The 18,982-nt window shown below is 34.4% G+C and overlaps 10 protein-coding genes across 10 annotated transcripts; 7 read left to right on the top strand and 3 right to left on the bottom strand. All coding sequences in view use genetic code 12, as the record gives it.

The window, feature by feature from the left end:
• Positions 1 to 773: 773 nt before the first annotated feature.
• Positions 774 to 1,496, top strand: J8A68_005025 (histidine phosphatase family protein; the record flags this gene model as incomplete). Its single annotated transcript, XM_049409047.1, has 1 exon — positions 774 to 1,496. One exon carries the CDS (start codon positions 774 to 776, stop codon positions 1,494 to 1,496), a length of 723 nt encoding a protein of 240 aa, XP_049261680.1.
• A 30-nt stretch (positions 1,497 to 1,526) lies between these two features.
• On the bottom strand, positions 1,527 to 2,609 carry J8A68_005024 (trifunctional uridine nucleosidase/nicotinamide riboside hydrolase/nicotinic acid riboside hydrolase; the record flags this gene model as incomplete). Its single annotated transcript, XM_049409046.1, has 1 exon — positions 1,527 to 2,609. The coding sequence occupies one exon, from the start codon at positions 2,607 to 2,609 to the stop codon at positions 1,527 to 1,529; it is 1,083 nt and encodes a 360-aa protein (XP_049261679.1).
• Positions 2,610 to 3,252: 643 nt separating this feature from the next.
• Positions 3,253 to 4,866, bottom strand: J8A68_005023 (sterol esterase; the record flags this gene model as incomplete). The annotated part of the gene is made up of 1 exon (XM_049409045.1): positions 3,253 to 4,866. One exon carries the CDS (start codon positions 4,864 to 4,866, stop codon positions 3,253 to 3,255), a length of 1,614 nt encoding a protein of 537 aa, XP_049261678.1.
• A 1,696-nt stretch (positions 4,867 to 6,562) lies between these two features.
• On the bottom strand, positions 6,563 to 6,886 carry J8A68_005022 (uncharacterized protein; the record flags this gene model as incomplete). The annotated part of the gene is made up of 1 exon (XM_049409044.1): positions 6,563 to 6,886. The coding sequence occupies one exon, from the start codon at positions 6,884 to 6,886 to the stop codon at positions 6,563 to 6,565; it is 324 nt and encodes a 107-aa protein (XP_049261677.1).
• Positions 6,887 to 7,653: 767 nt separating this feature from the next.
• On the top strand, positions 7,654 to 8,323 carry J8A68_005021 (60S ribosomal protein eL21; the record flags this gene model as incomplete). The annotated part of the gene is made up of 2 exons (XM_049409042.1): positions 7,654 to 7,664; positions 7,852 to 8,323. 2 exons carry the CDS (start codon positions 7,654 to 7,656, stop codon positions 8,321 to 8,323), a joined length of 483 nt encoding a protein of 160 aa, XP_049261676.1.
• A 1,023-nt stretch (positions 8,324 to 9,346) lies between these two features.
• Positions 9,347 to 11,011, top strand: NOC4 (ribosome biosynthesis protein; the record flags this gene model as incomplete). Its single annotated transcript, XM_049409041.1, has 1 exon — positions 9,347 to 11,011. The coding sequence occupies one exon, from the start codon at positions 9,347 to 9,349 to the stop codon at positions 11,009 to 11,011; it is 1,665 nt and encodes a 554-aa protein (XP_049261675.1).
• Positions 11,012 to 11,275: 264 nt separating this feature from the next.
• MCM3 (MCM DNA helicase complex subunit) lies at positions 11,276 to 13,849 on the top strand (the record flags this gene model as incomplete). Its single annotated transcript, XM_049409040.1, has 1 exon — positions 11,276 to 13,849. One exon carries the CDS (start codon positions 11,276 to 11,278, stop codon positions 13,847 to 13,849), a length of 2,574 nt encoding a protein of 857 aa, XP_049261674.1.
• A 252-nt stretch (positions 13,850 to 14,101) lies between these two features.
• J8A68_005018 (RNA methyltransferase) lies at positions 14,102 to 15,169 on the top strand (the record flags this gene model as incomplete). Its single annotated transcript, XM_049409039.1, has 1 exon — positions 14,102 to 15,169. One exon carries the CDS (start codon positions 14,102 to 14,104, stop codon positions 15,167 to 15,169), a length of 1,068 nt encoding a protein of 355 aa, XP_049261673.1.
• A 322-nt stretch (positions 15,170 to 15,491) lies between these two features.
• On the top strand, positions 15,492 to 16,535 carry J8A68_005017 (uncharacterized protein; the record flags this gene model as incomplete). Its single annotated transcript, XM_049409038.1, has 1 exon — positions 15,492 to 16,535. The coding sequence occupies one exon, from the start codon at positions 15,492 to 15,494 to the stop codon at positions 16,533 to 16,535; it is 1,044 nt and encodes a 347-aa protein (XP_049261672.1).
• Positions 16,536 to 16,992: 457 nt separating this feature from the next.
• Positions 16,993 to 18,939, top strand: SSC1 (Hsp70 family ATPase; the record flags this gene model as incomplete). The annotated part of the gene is made up of 1 exon (XM_049409037.1): positions 16,993 to 18,939. The coding sequence occupies one exon, from the start codon at positions 16,993 to 16,995 to the stop codon at positions 18,937 to 18,939; it is 1,947 nt and encodes a 648-aa protein (XP_049261671.1).
• Between the last annotated feature and the right edge of the window lie 43 nt (positions 18,940 to 18,982).

Raw genomic sequence — 18,982 nt, 5'->3', positions numbered from 1 at the left:
CTTGTATCATTGGTTCAGGAATTTTTTCATAGTTAAGGGAAAAAAAAATTCAATCGGTGGGTTTACAGGTTATGTAGTCATTTCTGCAGGTTACAAGCGGCCCTTTTCGAAATGGCTGCTAAAATGGATAGAAGATTTCTTTCTAAGCAACAACAATCTATATAGCTATCATCACTGACCAAGGATGTAACAGGGTCTGAACATCTGTGTTTCTTCTTCCGTTTCCGGAATGCAAATCTAATTGGCAGCGAATGTTTCAAAGGTTTTGCTTATCTACAACTGGAAACATTGATTCCAAAATCTTATCACTTTTCGAATTAGATAAGGGACAATGAAGATGAAGATGTTACTAGTGAAAATTTCTTAGTCTCTTTGTGGAGAGCTAATTAGTTGAAACTGCCAATAATTTTAACGATGCGATTATTTTCTAGAACGTGGTAGGGGTCCCCTATCCAATTCCAATTGGTGACTTATCTTTATTACTCTTAAGCTACTTCTGTTCAATCCAAACTACCAATAGAATTCCATTAATAGATTTGCAATACATTTATATAACCAATTATTGCAAAATTTAAATTTGCAATTTCATGGCTGCAATCTCCTGATGCGCCAAATCGTGGTACAAGCCTTTTTTTTCTCTGTATCACGCCCTGTCCGTTGTTTCACCGGAAAAACCTTCCAACGGTTTCTGTCATCAAACCTTTTTTTTCTGACTTCGTCCAACTCCGGCCCACGTATACCCACTTACCAATCCATATATCCACATCAATAAAATGACAAAAGTTCCAACCCCAAGAGTCATCTTTGTCCGTCATGGCCAAACAGAATGGTCCAAATCCGGTCAACACACCTCAGTCACCGATCTTGAATTAACCCCCTTCGGAGTCCAACAAATGAGAAACACCGGCAAAAGCCTCATTGGTACCAAAGGTCTCCATATGATAGAGCCCCAAAATATTACTCATATTTTCGTTTCACCAAGATTGAGAGCCAGACATACGGTTGAATTATTATTAGATGGGGTGAATGAAACTATTAAAGAAAAGATTCCGGTTGTTGTGACTGAAGATATTCGAGAATGGGAATATGGCGATTATGAAGGGTTGAAAACTCATGAAATTAAGGAGTTGAGACAAAAGAGAGGATTAGATCAGGAAACAAGTTGGAGTATTTGGAGAGATGGGTGTGAGAATGGAGAAGTTCATACTGATGTTAAAACAAGGTTGGATAGGTTTATTGAAGGGATTAAAACGATTCATCGGGATGCTATTGCCAATAATATTACTTCGGATATTATTGTGGTTGCACATGGACATATTTTGAGATGTTTGGTTGCGAGATGGGTTGAAAGAGAACTTGATTGTAATCCGATGTTGATGTTGGATGCTGGTGGGGTGGGTGTTTTGAGTTATCAACATCATAATTGTGACGAACCTGCGATTTATTTAGCTGGGGCATTTACTGTACCTGTTGAAGAAGAAGGTGCTGATTTTTAGAAGTTGTTATAGTCATTTCGTGTATTAATTTTATATCATAATTACATTAGTATTTTCTATTAAAGATGCCGACCCTCCTTCCTTTCCCGTGGAGGTTATTTTTTTAATATGATATTCAGCGGAATTAAGGGCCAGAATAACTGTATTCCAAAATAATTGTGTATCCACTTCTTGTCCAATATAAATTCCATTTTCTTCTTCCACATCCTCATCCAATTCTTTATTAATTATAACACTTTCACCTTGTCTTATGCCTTCGGTAACAATCTTAATCTTTCGTCTGATATATTTATATCCATAAGAACCAAAATCTTCATCTATAAAAGGTAACAAACTGAAAACGGCCAATGGGTCATGTACAGGTGGACCACTTTTCATTCCAAAAAGGGTATAATAAATATTCGCATAAAACATTAAAATTGCAAAGAAACTTTTTCTAATTTCAGAATTCTTCATATCATGCGTTGATTCATTATAGATTCGATTTCTAATTTCTTCAGTGGCAACCGCTTTATGAGTTAGGTTCAATGGAGTTAATATAACTTTTGATCCTAATTGATCCAAGACATATGAAGCTGCATCGGGATCAGTATGGAAATTGAATTCAGCATATGGTGTTATATTCCCAAATTCAAACGCACCACCCATTATTGAAATGTATCTCAATTTAGATTTCAATTCGGGATATTTCTCGATTAATTTAGCTATATTAGTTAATGTCCCAGTACAGATTAAACATATCTTGCCTTCATATTTCAAAATATTCAATCTCATAGCTTCAAGATAATCCATATCTTGACTAATACTATTCTTCGTTTCTTCAGGTATGATCACACCACCAATCCCATTAGTTCCATGTACATGAAGAGCATAATGGGGAGGTTTATGTAATGGAACCGTCGAACCTTCATATACTTTTATATTTGATACTTTTAAGATATCTAAGATCCCTAATGTATTTCTAGTTGTCATGCTGAGTGGGGCATTACCATGGACGGTAGATATCCCGAGTAAATTGAATCTGGGGTTGAATATGGTTAATAAAATGGCAAATGCATCGTCATTGCCGGGGTCGCAATCTAACCAAATTGGTATTTTTTCGGTTTTGGTCATTAATGTGGGGGGAGATATTCTTTATCAGTAAGTTGATTTAAGACTTGATAGTTTTGTCTATATGTCTGTAGTTAAGTTGATTTGAGATAGTGTCTTGGGGATTAGTGAATATTTATAAAAAAGGAAAAGACATCAAAGAATCTTCGAGAGACTATATAAATTATTTTTATGAACTATGAGTTTATTTTTTAGTAAGCAACGTGATGCTAAAATTATTTTAATGTGTGGGAAAGAAAGAAATTGGCTAAAGGAATCTTAATGCCCGACCTAAACAGTCATTTATTTTTTTATTAGTCTAGTTTTATTTTATTTTTAGTAGAGGGTAAAGTCATAAAAAATAATTAAAGTGTTCTCTGCTCTTCCCAATTAGGAAACACCCTTAACATAATTTATTTTCTTGTGGCTTCCTTACATTAGCAGTCACTATGTAACGTGACATTTTATTATTGACATAATAATTATTAATGATCATTCAACCAGTCATCATCTACTTAGTCGTAGTCTTAGTCTTAGCCCAAGTGGCAAAAAAAAGAATCTATATTTACATTTAATGAATTACCGGTAATAACCGAGATTACATATGTTTGAGGGGTTATTATTAATACATTTAATGATATATAATTTATAAATACAATGGCCAGGTCTATGCTTGTACCATAATTTCCGGTTGAGATGGATGAATGACTTCAGTTTGTGGAGAAGAGGAAAGATCAACCTCAACTTTTGTTGCATTCGCATCTTCAAATGGTGATACACTAGATCTCTCCGGGGACTCCGGGACAACTTTCTCATCCAATGGAATATCTTTTGGCTCTCCCGTTGCTACTTCTTCCATACTCTTCAATTTCTTAGTAATGGCAAATCCAATATGGCCAATTAAATCTTCAGCCCAAATAACATCAACATGATTATATGTTGGAATTTCAATATATTCAATATTCTCACCTTCTTTATACTTAGGTTCAAAATGTTTCATATGAGTAACTAATCTTCTACCATCAACCATATCATCTTTTTCTCCAATGAACACAACCATTGGCACTGTTACTTTGTTATTATTAAACCATGATTCTTTGAATGGGAAAAATGAATTAGAATCATCAATTTGATATTTTGAATTAACAACAAAATTTTCACCAGTTTTATAAGCTTTCTTTGGAAGTAATAAATTAGCAAATCCAACATCAACATATTTTGCTAAATAATACTTCATTAAATTAACTGAAACATAAGTTGCATTATAAATAAAACAAAAATGCCATACTTTTTTATCTTTACCCCAATTTCTTGCAGTCCAACCAAATAAATATTTAAACATATAATATGATAATCTACCAAATAACCAAGTAGATGCCATTTTATATCTCATTAGACATAAATTCCTTAAAAATCCACAACATCCAAAGATTAATAACCATCCAATTGAACTTCTATTATACATAAATCGAATGAAATTCCTCGTATGAAATAATTCACCAGGATATATCGCTGGGGCTAATGGGAAGAAACATTCAATCTTTTCATGAATATTCAGAAACTCCTCATTTCTTAACATTATAAAACTTTGTAATCCACCTTGTGAATGTCCCAATAATGATAATTTTTCATGTCCGGTCTTATGACTTAATACATTCTCAATTAAACAAGGTAAATCATAATATGCCAATTCTTCAACACTCCAATCCCAATATTGTTCATTATTATATAAATTCCCTTCATAATAAGAATGGACCGCTTCAAACCATGATCGATTATTCCCCATCCAAACATCATACCCCGATTCAACCAAATAATAAGCCAATGAATTCCTTCCACTTGCAATAAACCCTCCTGAAGAACATAATAATCCATGTTGTAATAATATCGGTTTTCTCAAATCTCGCTTTTCGTCCGTTTCATTTGGGTCAATTACTCGATGTAATGTCAAGATATATCCATCTGCTGTGGTTACTTTATATTCCAATAAATCCAATCCCATAGCCTGGGCATAATATCGTAAATCAGTAGTAGCTTCCATCTTCTTGGTATCTGAATCATAGGCTTTTCGGGGTTTATATCCATGACTGGCTGAAATATCTACTGGTTCATTAAATCTTTCTTTTCCGGTGAGTCTATGATACCAATGATAGAATACTGCTCCTATGGTTAGGACAGTAACGAACCAGAAGGAACCTAGGGCACTTATGAAGATTATTAATTGTTTTTTGAACTTGCCATGTTTGGCTATTTTCTCCTTTGGTTTGAATTGATTATTCATTTTTTTTGGATGTGTGTTATAAGCCCGATGAGATGGTTCGGATGATGTGGAAAATTACGAAGTCACTTGAATATATATATAGATCTTTGACTAGTCTTAGTCTTTATAGTAAATAACTAATCGAACAAGATGATGAGGAGATACTAAAAATGTCTTTCACATGTGAATGAATGAATGAATGAATTTGGAGTTTATAAGAAATAACAATACGGGAATAATGGGAAGGTTTAAAAAAAACAATCCCGAACCGTTTTCTCTTTTTCTTCTCCATTGTTCGTATTAAACTTTCACAACGGTGGCTCGTCTTGGGCTTGGCCAGATTAATTTTCTTTTTGTGTTTTGCACGCGCCAACAAGAAAACAAGACAGCACACGCTATCTCCGTTCTTGTTCTGCAAGGATCGGAGTTTGTCATGACAATGAAGTTGACAGGGCTTGATAAATTGCTATCAGTTGTGGTAGTGTTTACTCAGTTAGCAAGCGATTGAAATAGAATTCCGCCGATTGATTTGTCTCTCTCTCGGTAAAAATCTAATTGTGAACAATCAATGCAGATACATGTCAGTTCCTGCTGATCAAAAAATAAATTCTTGGGAAAGAAAACGATGGATCTATTGAGTTGATGGAAAGTGAAATTATAAATACACATGCTCTCAACAACAATTCAACATTTTTTTGTTGGATATTATTATTGTTAAATAAATTTTCAGATGCATCAAATTCAATGGCTGCGGTTGATTGTACAATTGATGCCGAATCTCTGCGAAGTAGTTTGCGGTAGATGGTTAGCCAACAATAATTGAAACCCAATCTCGACAAGGAATTTTCACAAGTCTTATTACACTAATATGTGTAACCATGTGAAAATGTTCCTCTGACAATTGAATTTTAAGAAGCTAGCACCGGAAAATAATCAAAACGAAAAAATGGCTGCAAATATGCTGAATTAAAAAAACCCCCACGCCTTCGTATACAATAGCATTGAGAGCAAATAGGAGATATCATGACTTGCCGTAGAGTAACTAGAGGAAACGCTTGCTCTTAGGAACTTAGACGAATGACAGAGGTATTTTTTTTACGTTATAGACCATTTATTTCTCCCTAATTATATGTAAAAATTCTTACATATAATTAGGAGTAATAAATGGTCCATAACGTAAAAAAAATATCTCTGTCATTCGACAGAAAAATAAAAATAGCAGCAAATATTTCTCGTGAAAAAACAAATTTGGTTGACATATTGTATTATGCTGTATTTAGCTGATGCGATGCGGGATCTTATAGAATGCGTCAAAAGATTGTACCGATTTCCCCATTTCTGGATGAAGTCGCCGTAGCGATCTAAGAAAATTGATAGCAACGAGGTACTTAACCTTTAATATTTGATGTGTGCTTAGTAGTGGATTGCCAATATTATTTTCTTTCTAATGAGGAATATAATGACATCAACATATCAGATATACCAACAGGGTGATGCCTTATACTAATCTCCTGAAGGGAAAAAAATGCCAATATTAAAGTAGCATCAATGAACCATTTGAATTCCCTGTAGTTATAATAGCATATACTCTCGGATAATACTAGTTTAAAGAACTCCTCATAAATATGCTTGATCAGATCTAGCTTGTTTGAGACAGAATCCGTTCATGCATATATAGAGGAAATTTTTAAGCCGTTGCTTTATCAAGTTGGGAACTTTAAGCCATTCTATCAACCCAAAGAGCTGTAGCCAAATATTCCCTCCAATTCAAACCATCAGGTAGCTTCTTCATGAAATTAATCAATCCTTGATGATTCCTTTCAATCATACCATTGCCTTGAGGATGATGTTGGATACTGAAACTGTGCTTTGTACCATAATGATACAACAACCTGTCAACCATTTCATTCTTGAATTCAGCACCACGATCAGTCTTGAGTTCTATAAAATAACCAAACCGACATATAAATTCCTCATAAAGTAAATCAGCAATAGCACTACCAGGTAATTCATCCATATTCAATATGATCAACGGTATCATTACTGATAAGCATCATTGTGATATTTAAATTTTCACATTTCTTTAACCTTCCTCTAACTCTCTCTAATGGATCATTAACAACAGGTGGTAAACTTTTCTTAACCATAACAAATAATTGTTAAGTTCAGGTTGACTATCACTTGGATTTGAGCATATCATTGGCAGTAAGATATAAATGGAAAAGCAACAAATGATTATTGCAACAATCCCGTGGCAAAAACTCAAACCAAAAGGAGCATCCTAGAGAACGAAAACGTTCATTATACCCTGCATTTATATACAAACTGTCAAAAAAACAAAATCCCTTGGGAGAAACTCAAACCAAAAGGAATACCTTTGAAAATGAAAACTTCATTGGAAACCCACTACTTACCACAAATCAAATATTAAAAATTAACACGTTGCTATCAACTTCTTTAGATCGCTACGACATCTTCATCCCGAAATTGAATTAACGGGGGAATATTTGACGAAATGGGTACAATCATTCAACACCTTCTATAAGCACAATCATCGCATCAGCTAAAGGCAGCACAATACGATGTTTCAAAAGAGAAAGGTTGAAGGTAAATTGCTGCAAAAAAAAACTTTGTCAAGGGACATAGCACATACTCATGAGGGCTCTAACCCTAGTAATTTTGTTTGAGCACGTGATATTGATTTTTTCTTGTGTGCAACCAATCTCCAGTCCACTGAAAATTTTCAGTAAATCATATAGTAAGACTAGTTAAAGCGTGGTAATAAGGCTATAGAAAACATATAACAAAATGGGTAAATCGTATGTACAAGATGTATATTTGCAGTCAAGATGATAGTGTGAACCGTTGAACTACAACTGAGGACTATGACAATTGTGGGTCAATCTCCAATCCGGGGATAACAGCATCCAGCAGACGACAAGCATCAGACTGAATTGAAATAGGAAAGGTCAGCCAGAATTTCGTACTAACTGAATAACAATATAGTCGTGGTTACAGATCTGGTACTCGTTACGCTTTCCAACGTGACTTTAAGAAACATGGTGCTATTGCCTTATCTACTTACTTAAAGACCTACAAGGTTGGTGATATTGTTGATATCAAGGCCAATGGTTCCATCCAAAAGGGTATGCCACATAAATTCTACCACGGTAAGACCGGTATCGTTTACAACGTCACCAAGTCTGCTGTTGGTGTTATCATCAACAAGGTTGTTGGAAACAGATATATTGAAAAGAGAGTTAACTTGAGAGTTGAACATGTTAAGCACTCCGCTTGTCGTCAAGAATTCTTAAATAGAGTTAAATCTAATGCTGCTGCTAAGAAGGAAGCCAAAGAAAAGGGTGTACAAGTTTCCTTAAAGAGACAACCAGCTAAGCCAAGAGGTTCCAGAATTGTTACTACTGAAGGTAACGTTCCACAAACTTTAGCTCCAGTTGCTTACGAAACTTTCATTTAAGCTCGATTTCACGCTACTAATTTATTATGGATTGCACTTACTAGGTGTTTTCATAAATCTTGGGTTGGTTATGTTCTTTTTACGTTTAGTTTTCATTTATATAATTTGTATATTTAGTGTATCGTTTGGCAAATAAATTTTGTATTTATTATCGAGAATAATGGGGATTGTGCCTGGTAAAGAGACAAGCTTCCATGGAAAACGACAGATAAAGACAATGCGACAACATTGACAAGTATTTAGGTGTTCTCCTTCTGTAATATCCCAGATCAACTAGTCTTTAGTACGTATGTTAATGCAAGTCTGCTGGATGGACTGGTGTAAAATTGATCCATATCTACCAACACTATTTGAGGTACGTAATGAAGGTCAGTTTAACGCACAATGACACTACCTATTTATCGAGCTGAAAGTGTTAACTAGGGATCGACAATAATTACAGTGCATTTATCTCAAGAAAGACAGCATTAGCCCCCCTCTACTCGATCAAGGAACTTGAAAGGAAGTTGCGAAAATCATTCTAAAATCAGTTAAATCGTGCACCGAGTGATCTACATAAGGTACGTAGTTAACACTGTGGACTATCTAACAAAGAGGTATTTTTTACAAGTGGTATGAACACATCAAAGATTTTATTAAAGGATCAGAAGTTCTCTTGAGCGTCTGTATTATAAGTAACAAGAATGCTTGCGCCAGACACCATCACCAATAAAACCCAACTTTCCAAAATTGAAAAGCATTTTCTAAAGGAATCGTTTCCGACTCAACTTCAAAAGGGAATTGTCGTGATAATACGCGAGATTTCATCATGTAAGTATAAAACTTGGAAGGTCATACAAAGAACTAAAAGAAAAACATGTTGAAAAAAATTAGGATTTTTGGGTTCTTTTATAAGAAAATGATGGAAGACCGGGTAATCCCCTCATCACAAATATTATTTTTCCTCCCTCATCTCATTGAATTTTTTAACCATAGTGAGATGCCTTATCATTGAAGCGTTTAATAGAGCAAAAGTAATTAGAAATGGCACCAAAGAGAAAGGCAGAAGGATCTACATCTTCTAAGAAGACAAAGAAGACTACCTCTAAGTCTAAGAATGATTCGGAGCTTTTATCATTAGATCAAATACAAGATCTTGGAGATCAAATTATTGACTCATTTAAAGTTAACAATTTCGTTGAGTTATTAGATCAACTTAAGAAAGTGAAAACTATACTAGAATCAAATGAACATGTTGAGACTGAATCTCTTGGTCGTAATATCGCAGTTATTTTATTCAAATGTTTCCAAAAACTCCTTAAAGATGGTCAAATGATAAACAAGAAATCCAATGATGAAAAGAAGAAAGTTGTTGCAAAATGGCTTTTAGATAAATATTCTTCATTCAAGAAGATAATCGCAGAATATATTCAAGGAAAGTTATCTTTTGAATCCTCCTTGCAATTAGATTTGTTAGAAATCAATTTAAATCTTATCAAACTTGAAAGTCAGTATTTAAAATCAAGTTCGAAAGATTTATACTTCCCTAATGTTACATATAAGGAATTAATTGAAGCCATAATTACCAGTAAAGCTGGAGAAATATCATCTGATGGGACCTCAACCAATTTCATTGTATTAGAATTTATAGAAGTATTCAAGAAGAATTGGGATTTACAATTTTACTTCTTTAATTGTTTATCCGACCCACTTGAAGAATGGAAACAAACCAAATCAGAAGACGAATTAAGATTAATCTTTTCAAATGTTTATACCATCATACGAACTGGATTGCTATTTGATTCAGAAAAGCTCGAAGAACAACCAACTTGGATTCAAGGTAAGTTACCATCTATTGCATATAAACAATCCACATTCAAGGCTCAATATCAAAAATGTATCATAACTATCTTAACATATCCATTATTATCCAATCAATACAAGGCTATCTTACTTGTATTACATAAGAGAATTATCCCATATATGACACAACCACAAGGTCTTATGGATTTCTTAACTGATTCATATGATGTTGCTGATGATTCTGTGGTACCAATTCTTGCATTAAATTCGTTATATGAATTAATGAAGAATTATAATCTCGAATATCCTGATTTCTATACGAAATTATATTCTTTATTAACTCCAGAATTGTTATATACTCGTTATAGATCAAGATTTTTCCGTTTATGTGATCTTTTCCTTTCATCTACTCATTTATCTGCTAGTTTAGTTGCATCATTCATCAAAAAATTGGCTCGTTTATCTATTGGATCTAGTGCATCGGGTGTTGTTATTGTTATTCCATTTATTTATAATTTATTAAAGAGACATCCAACCTGTATGATTATGTTACATAACATAGAAGGATCTAAGAAGAAAGATTATACTGATCCATATGATAATAATGAAAAAAATCCGATGAATACAAATGCAATTGGATCTTCATTATGGGAATTAGAAACTTTAATGAGTCATTATCATCCAAATATCGCTACCTTAGCTAAGATCTTTGGAGAGCCTTTTAGAAAGCATAGTTATAATATGGAAGATTTCTTGGATTGGAGTTATATTTCATTATTGGAAAGTGAAAAGACTAGAAGATACAAAACTATGGCTGCTTTAGAATTTGAAGAGTTTGATAGATTATTTGATTCTAACGATAAGAAAGAAACTGATAGAGCATTAATTGAAGGTTGGACTATATAGTTAGTACTGCGCTAGTTGATACACAGTATATAGAAATAGATAATTAACGTCTTTATTGTGACATCTTCAACTAATTAATCATTTTTCCCAATTAGGAAATATAATTGAACGCGTCTCATAAAATTGAATTTTTTTTTTTTCATCCTGGGACTTTTTTTGTCCCAGAAATCTTCCCGTTTTTTTTACAACCAAATTAATTAACTCATTACATTCTCTTCTTTCTCTTCTCTCTATTCATTCGTTTATTATATCAATACTTTAAACATGGACGACACAACACAGATAGATCAACCCGTCGATGCCATCTTTGGAGACAGAGTTAGAAGATTTCAGGAATTCTTAGATGAAGGCACACGTTCAGAAATTCGTGCTCAAATTAGAGACATGTTAATTAAAAATTCATATAGATTAAGCGTGTCAATTGATGAAATAAGAGACTTTGATAAAGAATTTTGGAAAGGTCTTTTGAACGCCCCTGCTGATTATTTACCTGCTTGTGAACGTGCGTTGAGAGACACAGTATTAACTATATACGATCCTCAAGATCCTGCTTTTCCTGATGATTTTGATCAAAATCAACAATATTATTTATCTTTCAAAGGTGCATTTGGACATCATCTGGTAAATCCAAGAACTATTGATTCTGGATATCTTTCCAAAATGGTTTCTATTGAAGGTATTGTCACTAGAGCTTCTTTAGTTCGTCCTAAAGTGATCAGATCGGTTCATTATGCTGATCAAACTGGTAGATTTTATGCTAGAGAATATAGAGATCAAACTACTTCTTTCGATCCGATTTCGACTGCTGCTATTTATCCAACTGAAGATATGGATGGTAATAAATTAACTACTGAATATGGTTATTCTACATATAGAGATCATCAAAAGATTTCAGTTCAAGAAATGCCTGAGACTGCCCCAGCTGGTCAATTGCCAAGATCGGTTGATGTTATTTTAGATGATGATTTGGTTGATTTGACCAAACCAGGAGATCGTATTCAGATCGTCGGGGTCTATAGAGCTCTTGGTGGAGGTGCTAATAATGGATCTTCTTTCAAGACTGTGATTTTGGCTAATTCCGTATATCCATTACATGCTAGATCTACTGGTGTTTCTGCACAAGAGAAATTAACTGATCAAGATATTAGAAATATTAATAAACTTTCCAAAAACAAAAAAATCTTTGATGTTTTATCAAGCTCTTTAGCTCCTTCAATCTATGGATTTGAATATATTAAAAAAGCAGTTTTATTGATGTTGTTAGGAGGGGTGGAAAAGAATTTAGATAATGGTACTCATTTAAGAGGGGATATCAATATCTTAATGGTTGGTGATCCATCTACTGCCAAATCCCAAATCTTAAGATTTGTTTTAAATACTGCCTCATTAGCAATTGCCACTACAGGTAGAGGTTCTTCTGGTGTTGGTTTAACTGCCGCCGTTACTACTGATAAAGAAACTGGTGAAAGAAGATTAGAAGCCGGGGCTATGGTTTTAGCTGATCGTGGTATTGTTTGTATTGATGAATTTGATAAGATGTCTGATACTGATAGAGTTGCAATTCATGAAGTTATGGAACAACAAACTGTGACTATTGCAAAAGCTGGGATTCATACCTCGTTGAATGCTCGTTGTTCGGTGATTGCGGCTGCTAATCCTGTTTATGGACAATATGATGTTCATAAAGACCCTCATAAGAATATCGCATTACCTGATTCCTTATTGTCTCGTTTTGATTTATTATTTGTTGTGACTGATGATGTTAATCCTACTAGAGATAGAATTATTTCTGAACATGTGTTAAGAATGCATAGATTTATCCCACCTGGATTGATGGAAGGTGAACCAATTAGAGAAAAATCGGCCGTTACTTTAGCTGTTGGAGATGAAGAAGCTAATGAGCAAGAATTATTGGATCAACCAATCTATGAAAAGTTTAACGCTCTTTTACATGCTGGTGTTACTAGATCCAGTACTAGATCTAAGAAGTCTCCTAGTATTCTTTCTGTTCCATTTATGAAGAAATATATTCAATATGCTAAACAAAGAATAAAACCAGTTTTAACAAAAGGTGCTTCTGATTATATTGTTGAAACTTATTCCTCATTAAGAAATGATTTAATTGGAAATAATCAAAGAAATACAGCACCAATCACCGCCAGAACTTTGGAAACACTTATTCGTCTCGCTTCAGCTCATGCTAAAGTTAGATTATCCAAATCTGTTGAAGTTCAAGATGCAAAAGTTGCAGAAGAATTATTGAGATTTGCATTATTTAAAGAAGTTGCCAAGAAGTCAAAGAAGAAACAAAAGACAAGAGCAGTTGAATCTGATGATTCTGAATCGGAATCGGAATCGGAATCTGAACAACATCAAGTTCATCCTGTGCCTAGACCAAGTGATTCACGGGCGAGAATGAGAACTCAAATAAGAGAAGAAGAAGAAGCAGAAATTATTGGACAACGAGAGAATGTAGAAGACGAAGAAATCGCGGACGAATTGGAACATTTCCATGTTTCTCAACAACAACAACAACAACAACAACAACAACAACAACAACATCCATTGACTTCTCGTGCAGATAACGCTCCAATTAATGTACCTATGATAAGTACCGAAAGAATGCATGCATTCCAAAGAATCATGGCTAGAATCATGCGTTCAGACTTATGTAGCGATCCTAATTCTGGAGCTTCTTATGAAGCTGTTGTTGGGGCAATTAATGAAGGATTACCACAAGAAGAAATATTCAGTGAGTCTGAAATTAGAGCTGGTCTTCATCAAATGCAAGATGACAATAAGATCTTTATGGAAAATGGAAAGATCTGGAGGATTTAGGTGAGTTTTGTCGTACTTTCTGGGGTTTGGCTGTTGTATATTATGTTTCTATGAAGTTTGGCTTTCTTGTACTTTTTCTAGATGTTTATTTGTTTTATATTTTGTAATTTTAATGAAAAAATTGGTTTGTTATTATTTGAGAAGAATTTTGCACCCAAAATGGCTTTGTGAATATCTGATGATGAGTAGAAAAATTATTATTTTCTCTAAATTTTTGTTGTAAACTTTCTCTTTCTGATTGATTCAGTACAAATGGCATCAAAGAGAAAGAATTCAGATATAGAAGGTGGCGTAAGCTTAGCGAAGAGGATAAAACCAAATTCCGAAGAACAACTAGTACAAAGTGACCGATTGTCTAAGGAGCAGAAGAAGAAACAGAAAAAGACTAAGAAGAAGAAGAAGAAAAACAAGCCATCGCATAATGAATACTTGAGGGAACAAGAGGGTGAATGTTTTTATGACAATGAAGATGGAGAGCAATATCCTGAAGAAGAATTGGCCGGGTATGAATTGTTAATGCATACAAAAGATACTCTCCCGCCTGCAATTAAAAAGTTTTGGTGGAGACGATATGAATTATTTTCTAAATTTGATGAAGGAGTTTATATGTCCGAAGAATTATGGTTTTCAGTAACACCCGAGCCAATAGCGAAATATATTGCAGATCTTTTCTACCATTTGATTCCTGATGCAACTAGTTGTTTAGATATATGTTGTGGAGGGGGTGGAAATACAATTCAATTTGCCCAATATTTTGCAAATGTAGGGGCAATAGATAATAACAAAACCAGTCTATATTGTACTGAACATAATGTTGCAGTATATGGGGTACAAGATAATGTATGGACATTACAAGCAGATTGGAATGAGATTAGTAGCACTGATAGTGATCTGTCAGTGAATGTCAATTGGATTCCTCAAGAACTTCAAAAGTCACACGCCAATAAAACATTTGATTTCATATTTTCTTCACCACCATGGGGTGGAACATTTTATAATCGAGAAGAATTTGATTTATATACAATGGAACATTTCCCAATTGTTCAATTCTTAACTCAATGCAAACAATATACTGAAAACATTGGATTATATTTACCAAGAAGTCTGAATCTTGATCAATTAAGTCATGCTACTTTTGAAGTATTTGGTAAAGATGCTAAATGTAGAGTTATCTATATAAATCATAAAGGTCGACCAGTTGCATTGTTAGCGTTGTTTGGTGATGCTCTTACTGCATATATAGATGAATTAGATAATCAAGAAGAGGAGCAGCTAGAACAACCTGAAGAAGAAGACGAAGAAGAGGAATACCAAAAGTAGTGATTAGAGTAATTTGATAGTTGTGTAATATGCAGGATATTCCGATTGATACAGAGAAGAACAAATATTAGAGAAAGTCAAATTGTAAATCGTCACTAGAAAAAAAAAGTCTCCCTTTTTTTTTCCTCTAAGTTTCCCATTTCTCATTTCCCACATACTAAAATTTGAGATATTAAAATTGTTGTTTACATTTGACATTCTTTCTGTCAACGACATTTTGCAGACAATTAATCCACATTAATTGTAGCTTGTTATATATAAACAATTATATATTACCAACAAGAGCTTTCCTAATCTATAGATTGATTATTAATCCTGTACAATGAATTCAACTGGCAATGATAATCGAAATGATTCAATCGTTTATCTTGAAAGAAATATTGAAAGATTAAAAGGCACAATTCATAAATTAGAAAATGAAAAGATTGCAGCCTTAGTTCAAGAGGTTAATATATTAAGACAAGTTGTTGATTTCCAAAGTACCAAGATCGAGAAGCTAGCTTCTTTGGTTTCTGATGTTTTAGATAAAAATAATCATGATGTTATAAGTTCATTACAAGCAATTCAAGATGATGTTGATAGTGTTCATGTCAATGAAGTTCAAAATCAAGCTGATCAATTACCTCATCCTCGTGATTTAGGTGGACCAGGTGGTGTTCATTTAGATAGTAATATGGATCCTGCCTTACATCAAGTTGCAGTTGCTGCTGTTGCCGTCCAAGCTCAATCCCAAGGCTCACACTCTCAAGGTTCTCTTCAACAGCAACAACATCCACAGCTTCAACAAGCACAACACACACAGCTCCAACAACATCAACAGCTTCTGCAACAACAACAACAGCAGCAACAACATCAACTTCAGAATCAACAACAGCTTCAAAGTCCACAACCGCAGATGCAAAACATGTTGAAACAAAGGAAAAGATCTTATAGTAAAAGAAAGATCGATTCTAAAGATAGCAATGTATTTGATGGTAATTCAGTTTCTGGACAAGATGATGATCCTAATTCACCAGGAGGTGCAGGTCCACGTGTAGTCAAAAGACCTAAAATAACAGTTGACTTTTTACATAATCCAATGTCAGTTAAAGAAATTTATGATGAATTCACTAAAGGGTTTAAGGGACAAATACCATTATGTGAAATGGATGAAAAATATGGGAAACATGAATGGAGAGGTGATTCTAGATCTAAAGAATCTAAAAGATATCAAAGAAGAAAAAAATTATGTGATGCTATTGAAAGAGGGATGTTGAAATATGGTAAGACTGCAGATGAGATTATTCAGTTTATTGAAAGTTTTAGAGGTGATAAATCTTTAACTTGGGTAATGAATGGGAATCTTCCAGCTGATTTGGAATCTTAGAGGCGTTGACCCGAGTTTCTTTGGGGCAGTTTGGGGTGAAATGTGTTCTATTTTCTTTGTTTCTTTCTTTTTTGAACTTTTGTTTAATATTTGTTTGTAAATTATGATTTTATAGTTTGTATTAGTATAATAGTAAATTTGTTATTGATATCTAAGTAATTTTATGTTATCGCTAATGTTATCCGTGGATGGTCTTGATACTTCGGATATTAATGTGCGTACATCACGTGTAGGGAATATTCCCGGCATTTGAGTTCGGCCCTGATCGCATTTCTTTTTCTTATTATTTTTTTGTTTTCTTCTGGAATATTCCGGGAACGTAATTCAATCCGGGTAACCCGTAGATTCTTTACAATTATTAAAATCTCATCATTTTCAATCCCACAAAAAAAAATTTTCTCCAACAAACATTTTCAACTTCTTCTTATTTGTCAATCAACCAGAATTTCATCCAACAATGTTATCTGCTAGAACCTCATTAAAGAACATTGCTCGTCGTGTTCCAGCCTTAACTCGTGCTCAATCTACTGCTCCAACCGGAACTGTCATCGGTATCGATTTAGGTACCACCAATTCAGCAGTTGCTGTTATGGAAGGTAAAATTCCAAAGATTTTGGAAAACTCTGAAGGTGGTAGAACTACTCCTTCTATTGTTGCCTTCACTAAGGAAGGTGAAAGATTAGTTGGTATCCCAGCTAAACGTCAAGCTGTTGTTAACCCAGAAAATACTTTATTCGCCACCAAACGTTTAATTGGTCGTCGTTTCGAAGATGCCGAAGTTCAAAAGGATATCAACCAAGTTCCATACAAGATTGTCAAGCACGGTAATGGTGATGCTTGGTTAGAAGCTAGAGGTGAACAATACTCTCCACAACAAATTGGTGGTTTCATTTTAAATAAGATGAAGGAAACTGCTGAAGCTGCTTTAGGTAAGAAGATCAACAATGCTGTTGTTACCTGTCCAGCTTATTTCAATGATGCTCAAAGACAAGCTACCAAGGATGCTGGTAAGATTGTTGGTTTAAATGTTTTAAGAGTTGTTAATGAACCAACTGCTGCTGCTTTAGCTTATGGTTTAGAAAAGAATGATGGTCAAGTTGTTGCCGTCTTCGATTTAGGTGGTGGTACTTTCGATATCTCTATTTTAGATATCGGTGCTGGTGTTTTCGAAGTCAAGTCTACTAATGGTGATACTCACTTGGGTGGTGAAGATTTCGATATTGCTCTTGTCAGATATATTGTTGAAAACTTCAAGAAGGAATCTGGTCTTGATTTAGAAAAGGACAGAATGGCCATTCAACGTATTAGAGAAGCTGCTGAAAAGGCCAAGATTGAATTATCTTCTACTGTTTCTACTGAAATTAACTTACCTTTCATCACTGCTGATGCTTCTGGTCCAAAACATATCAACCAAAAGATTTCTAGATCTCAATTTGAATCTTTAGTTGATCCATTAATCAAGAAGACCGTTGACCCATGTAAGAAGGCTCTTAACGATGCTGGTTTATCTACTTCCGATATTTCTGAAGTTATCTTAGTCGGTGGTATGTCTAGAATGCCAAAGGTTATTGAAACCGTCAAGTCTATTTTCGGTAGAGAACCATCCAAGGCTGTTAACCCTGATGAAGCTGTTGCTATGGGTGCTGCTATCCAAGGTGGTATCTTAGCTGGTGAAGTTAAGGATGTTGTCTTGTTAGATGTTACTCCATTATCTTTAGGTATTGAAACCATGGGTGGTGTTTTCGCTAGATTAATTTCTAGAAACACTACTATCCCAGCCAAGAAGTCCCAAATCTTCTCCACTGCTTCTGCTGGTCAAACCTCTGTTGAAATCAGAGTCTTCCAAGGTGAAAGAGAATTAACCAGAGACAACAAATTAATTGGTAACTTTACGTTATCTGGTATTCCACCAGCTCCAAAGGGTGTTCCACAAATTGAAGTCACCTTTGACATTGATACCGATGGTATCATCAAGGTTTCTGCTCGTGATAAGGCTACCAACAAGGATGCTTCTATTACCGTTGCTGGTTCTTCTGGTTTATCTGATGCTGAAATTGAAAAGATGGTTAATGATGCCGAAAAATACGCTGAATCTGATAAGGCTAGAAGAGATGCTATTGAATCTGCCAACAGAGCTGATCAATTATGTAACGATACTGAAAACTCCTTAAATGAATACAAGGATAAATTATCTCCAGAAGCTACTGAAAAGGTTAAGGAACAAATCACTCAATTAAGAGAAATTGTTCTTAAGGCTCAAGCTGGTGAAGAAGTTGCTCCAGAAGAATTGAAGACCAAGACTGAAGAATTACAAAATGAAGCTATGAACTTGTTCAAGGACTTATATAAGGACACTGGTTCTTCTTCTGGATCTTCTGGTTCTGAAGAACCACCAAAGAACTAAATGTGATTTTTACTTTTGGCATATAAAGTTATAACTCCTTCTT

This window comes from Hemisphaericaspora subhashii (assembly GCF_019202705.1).
Source record: "Hemisphaericaspora subhashii strain CBS 10753 chromosome Unknown scaffold30, whole genome shotgun sequence".
In the NCBI taxonomy this organism is placed as follows: domain Eukaryota; kingdom Fungi; phylum Ascomycota; class Pichiomycetes; order Serinales; family Debaryomycetaceae; genus Hemisphaericaspora; species Hemisphaericaspora subhashii.
This window is presented reverse-complemented; position numbering and strand designations above follow the sequence as displayed.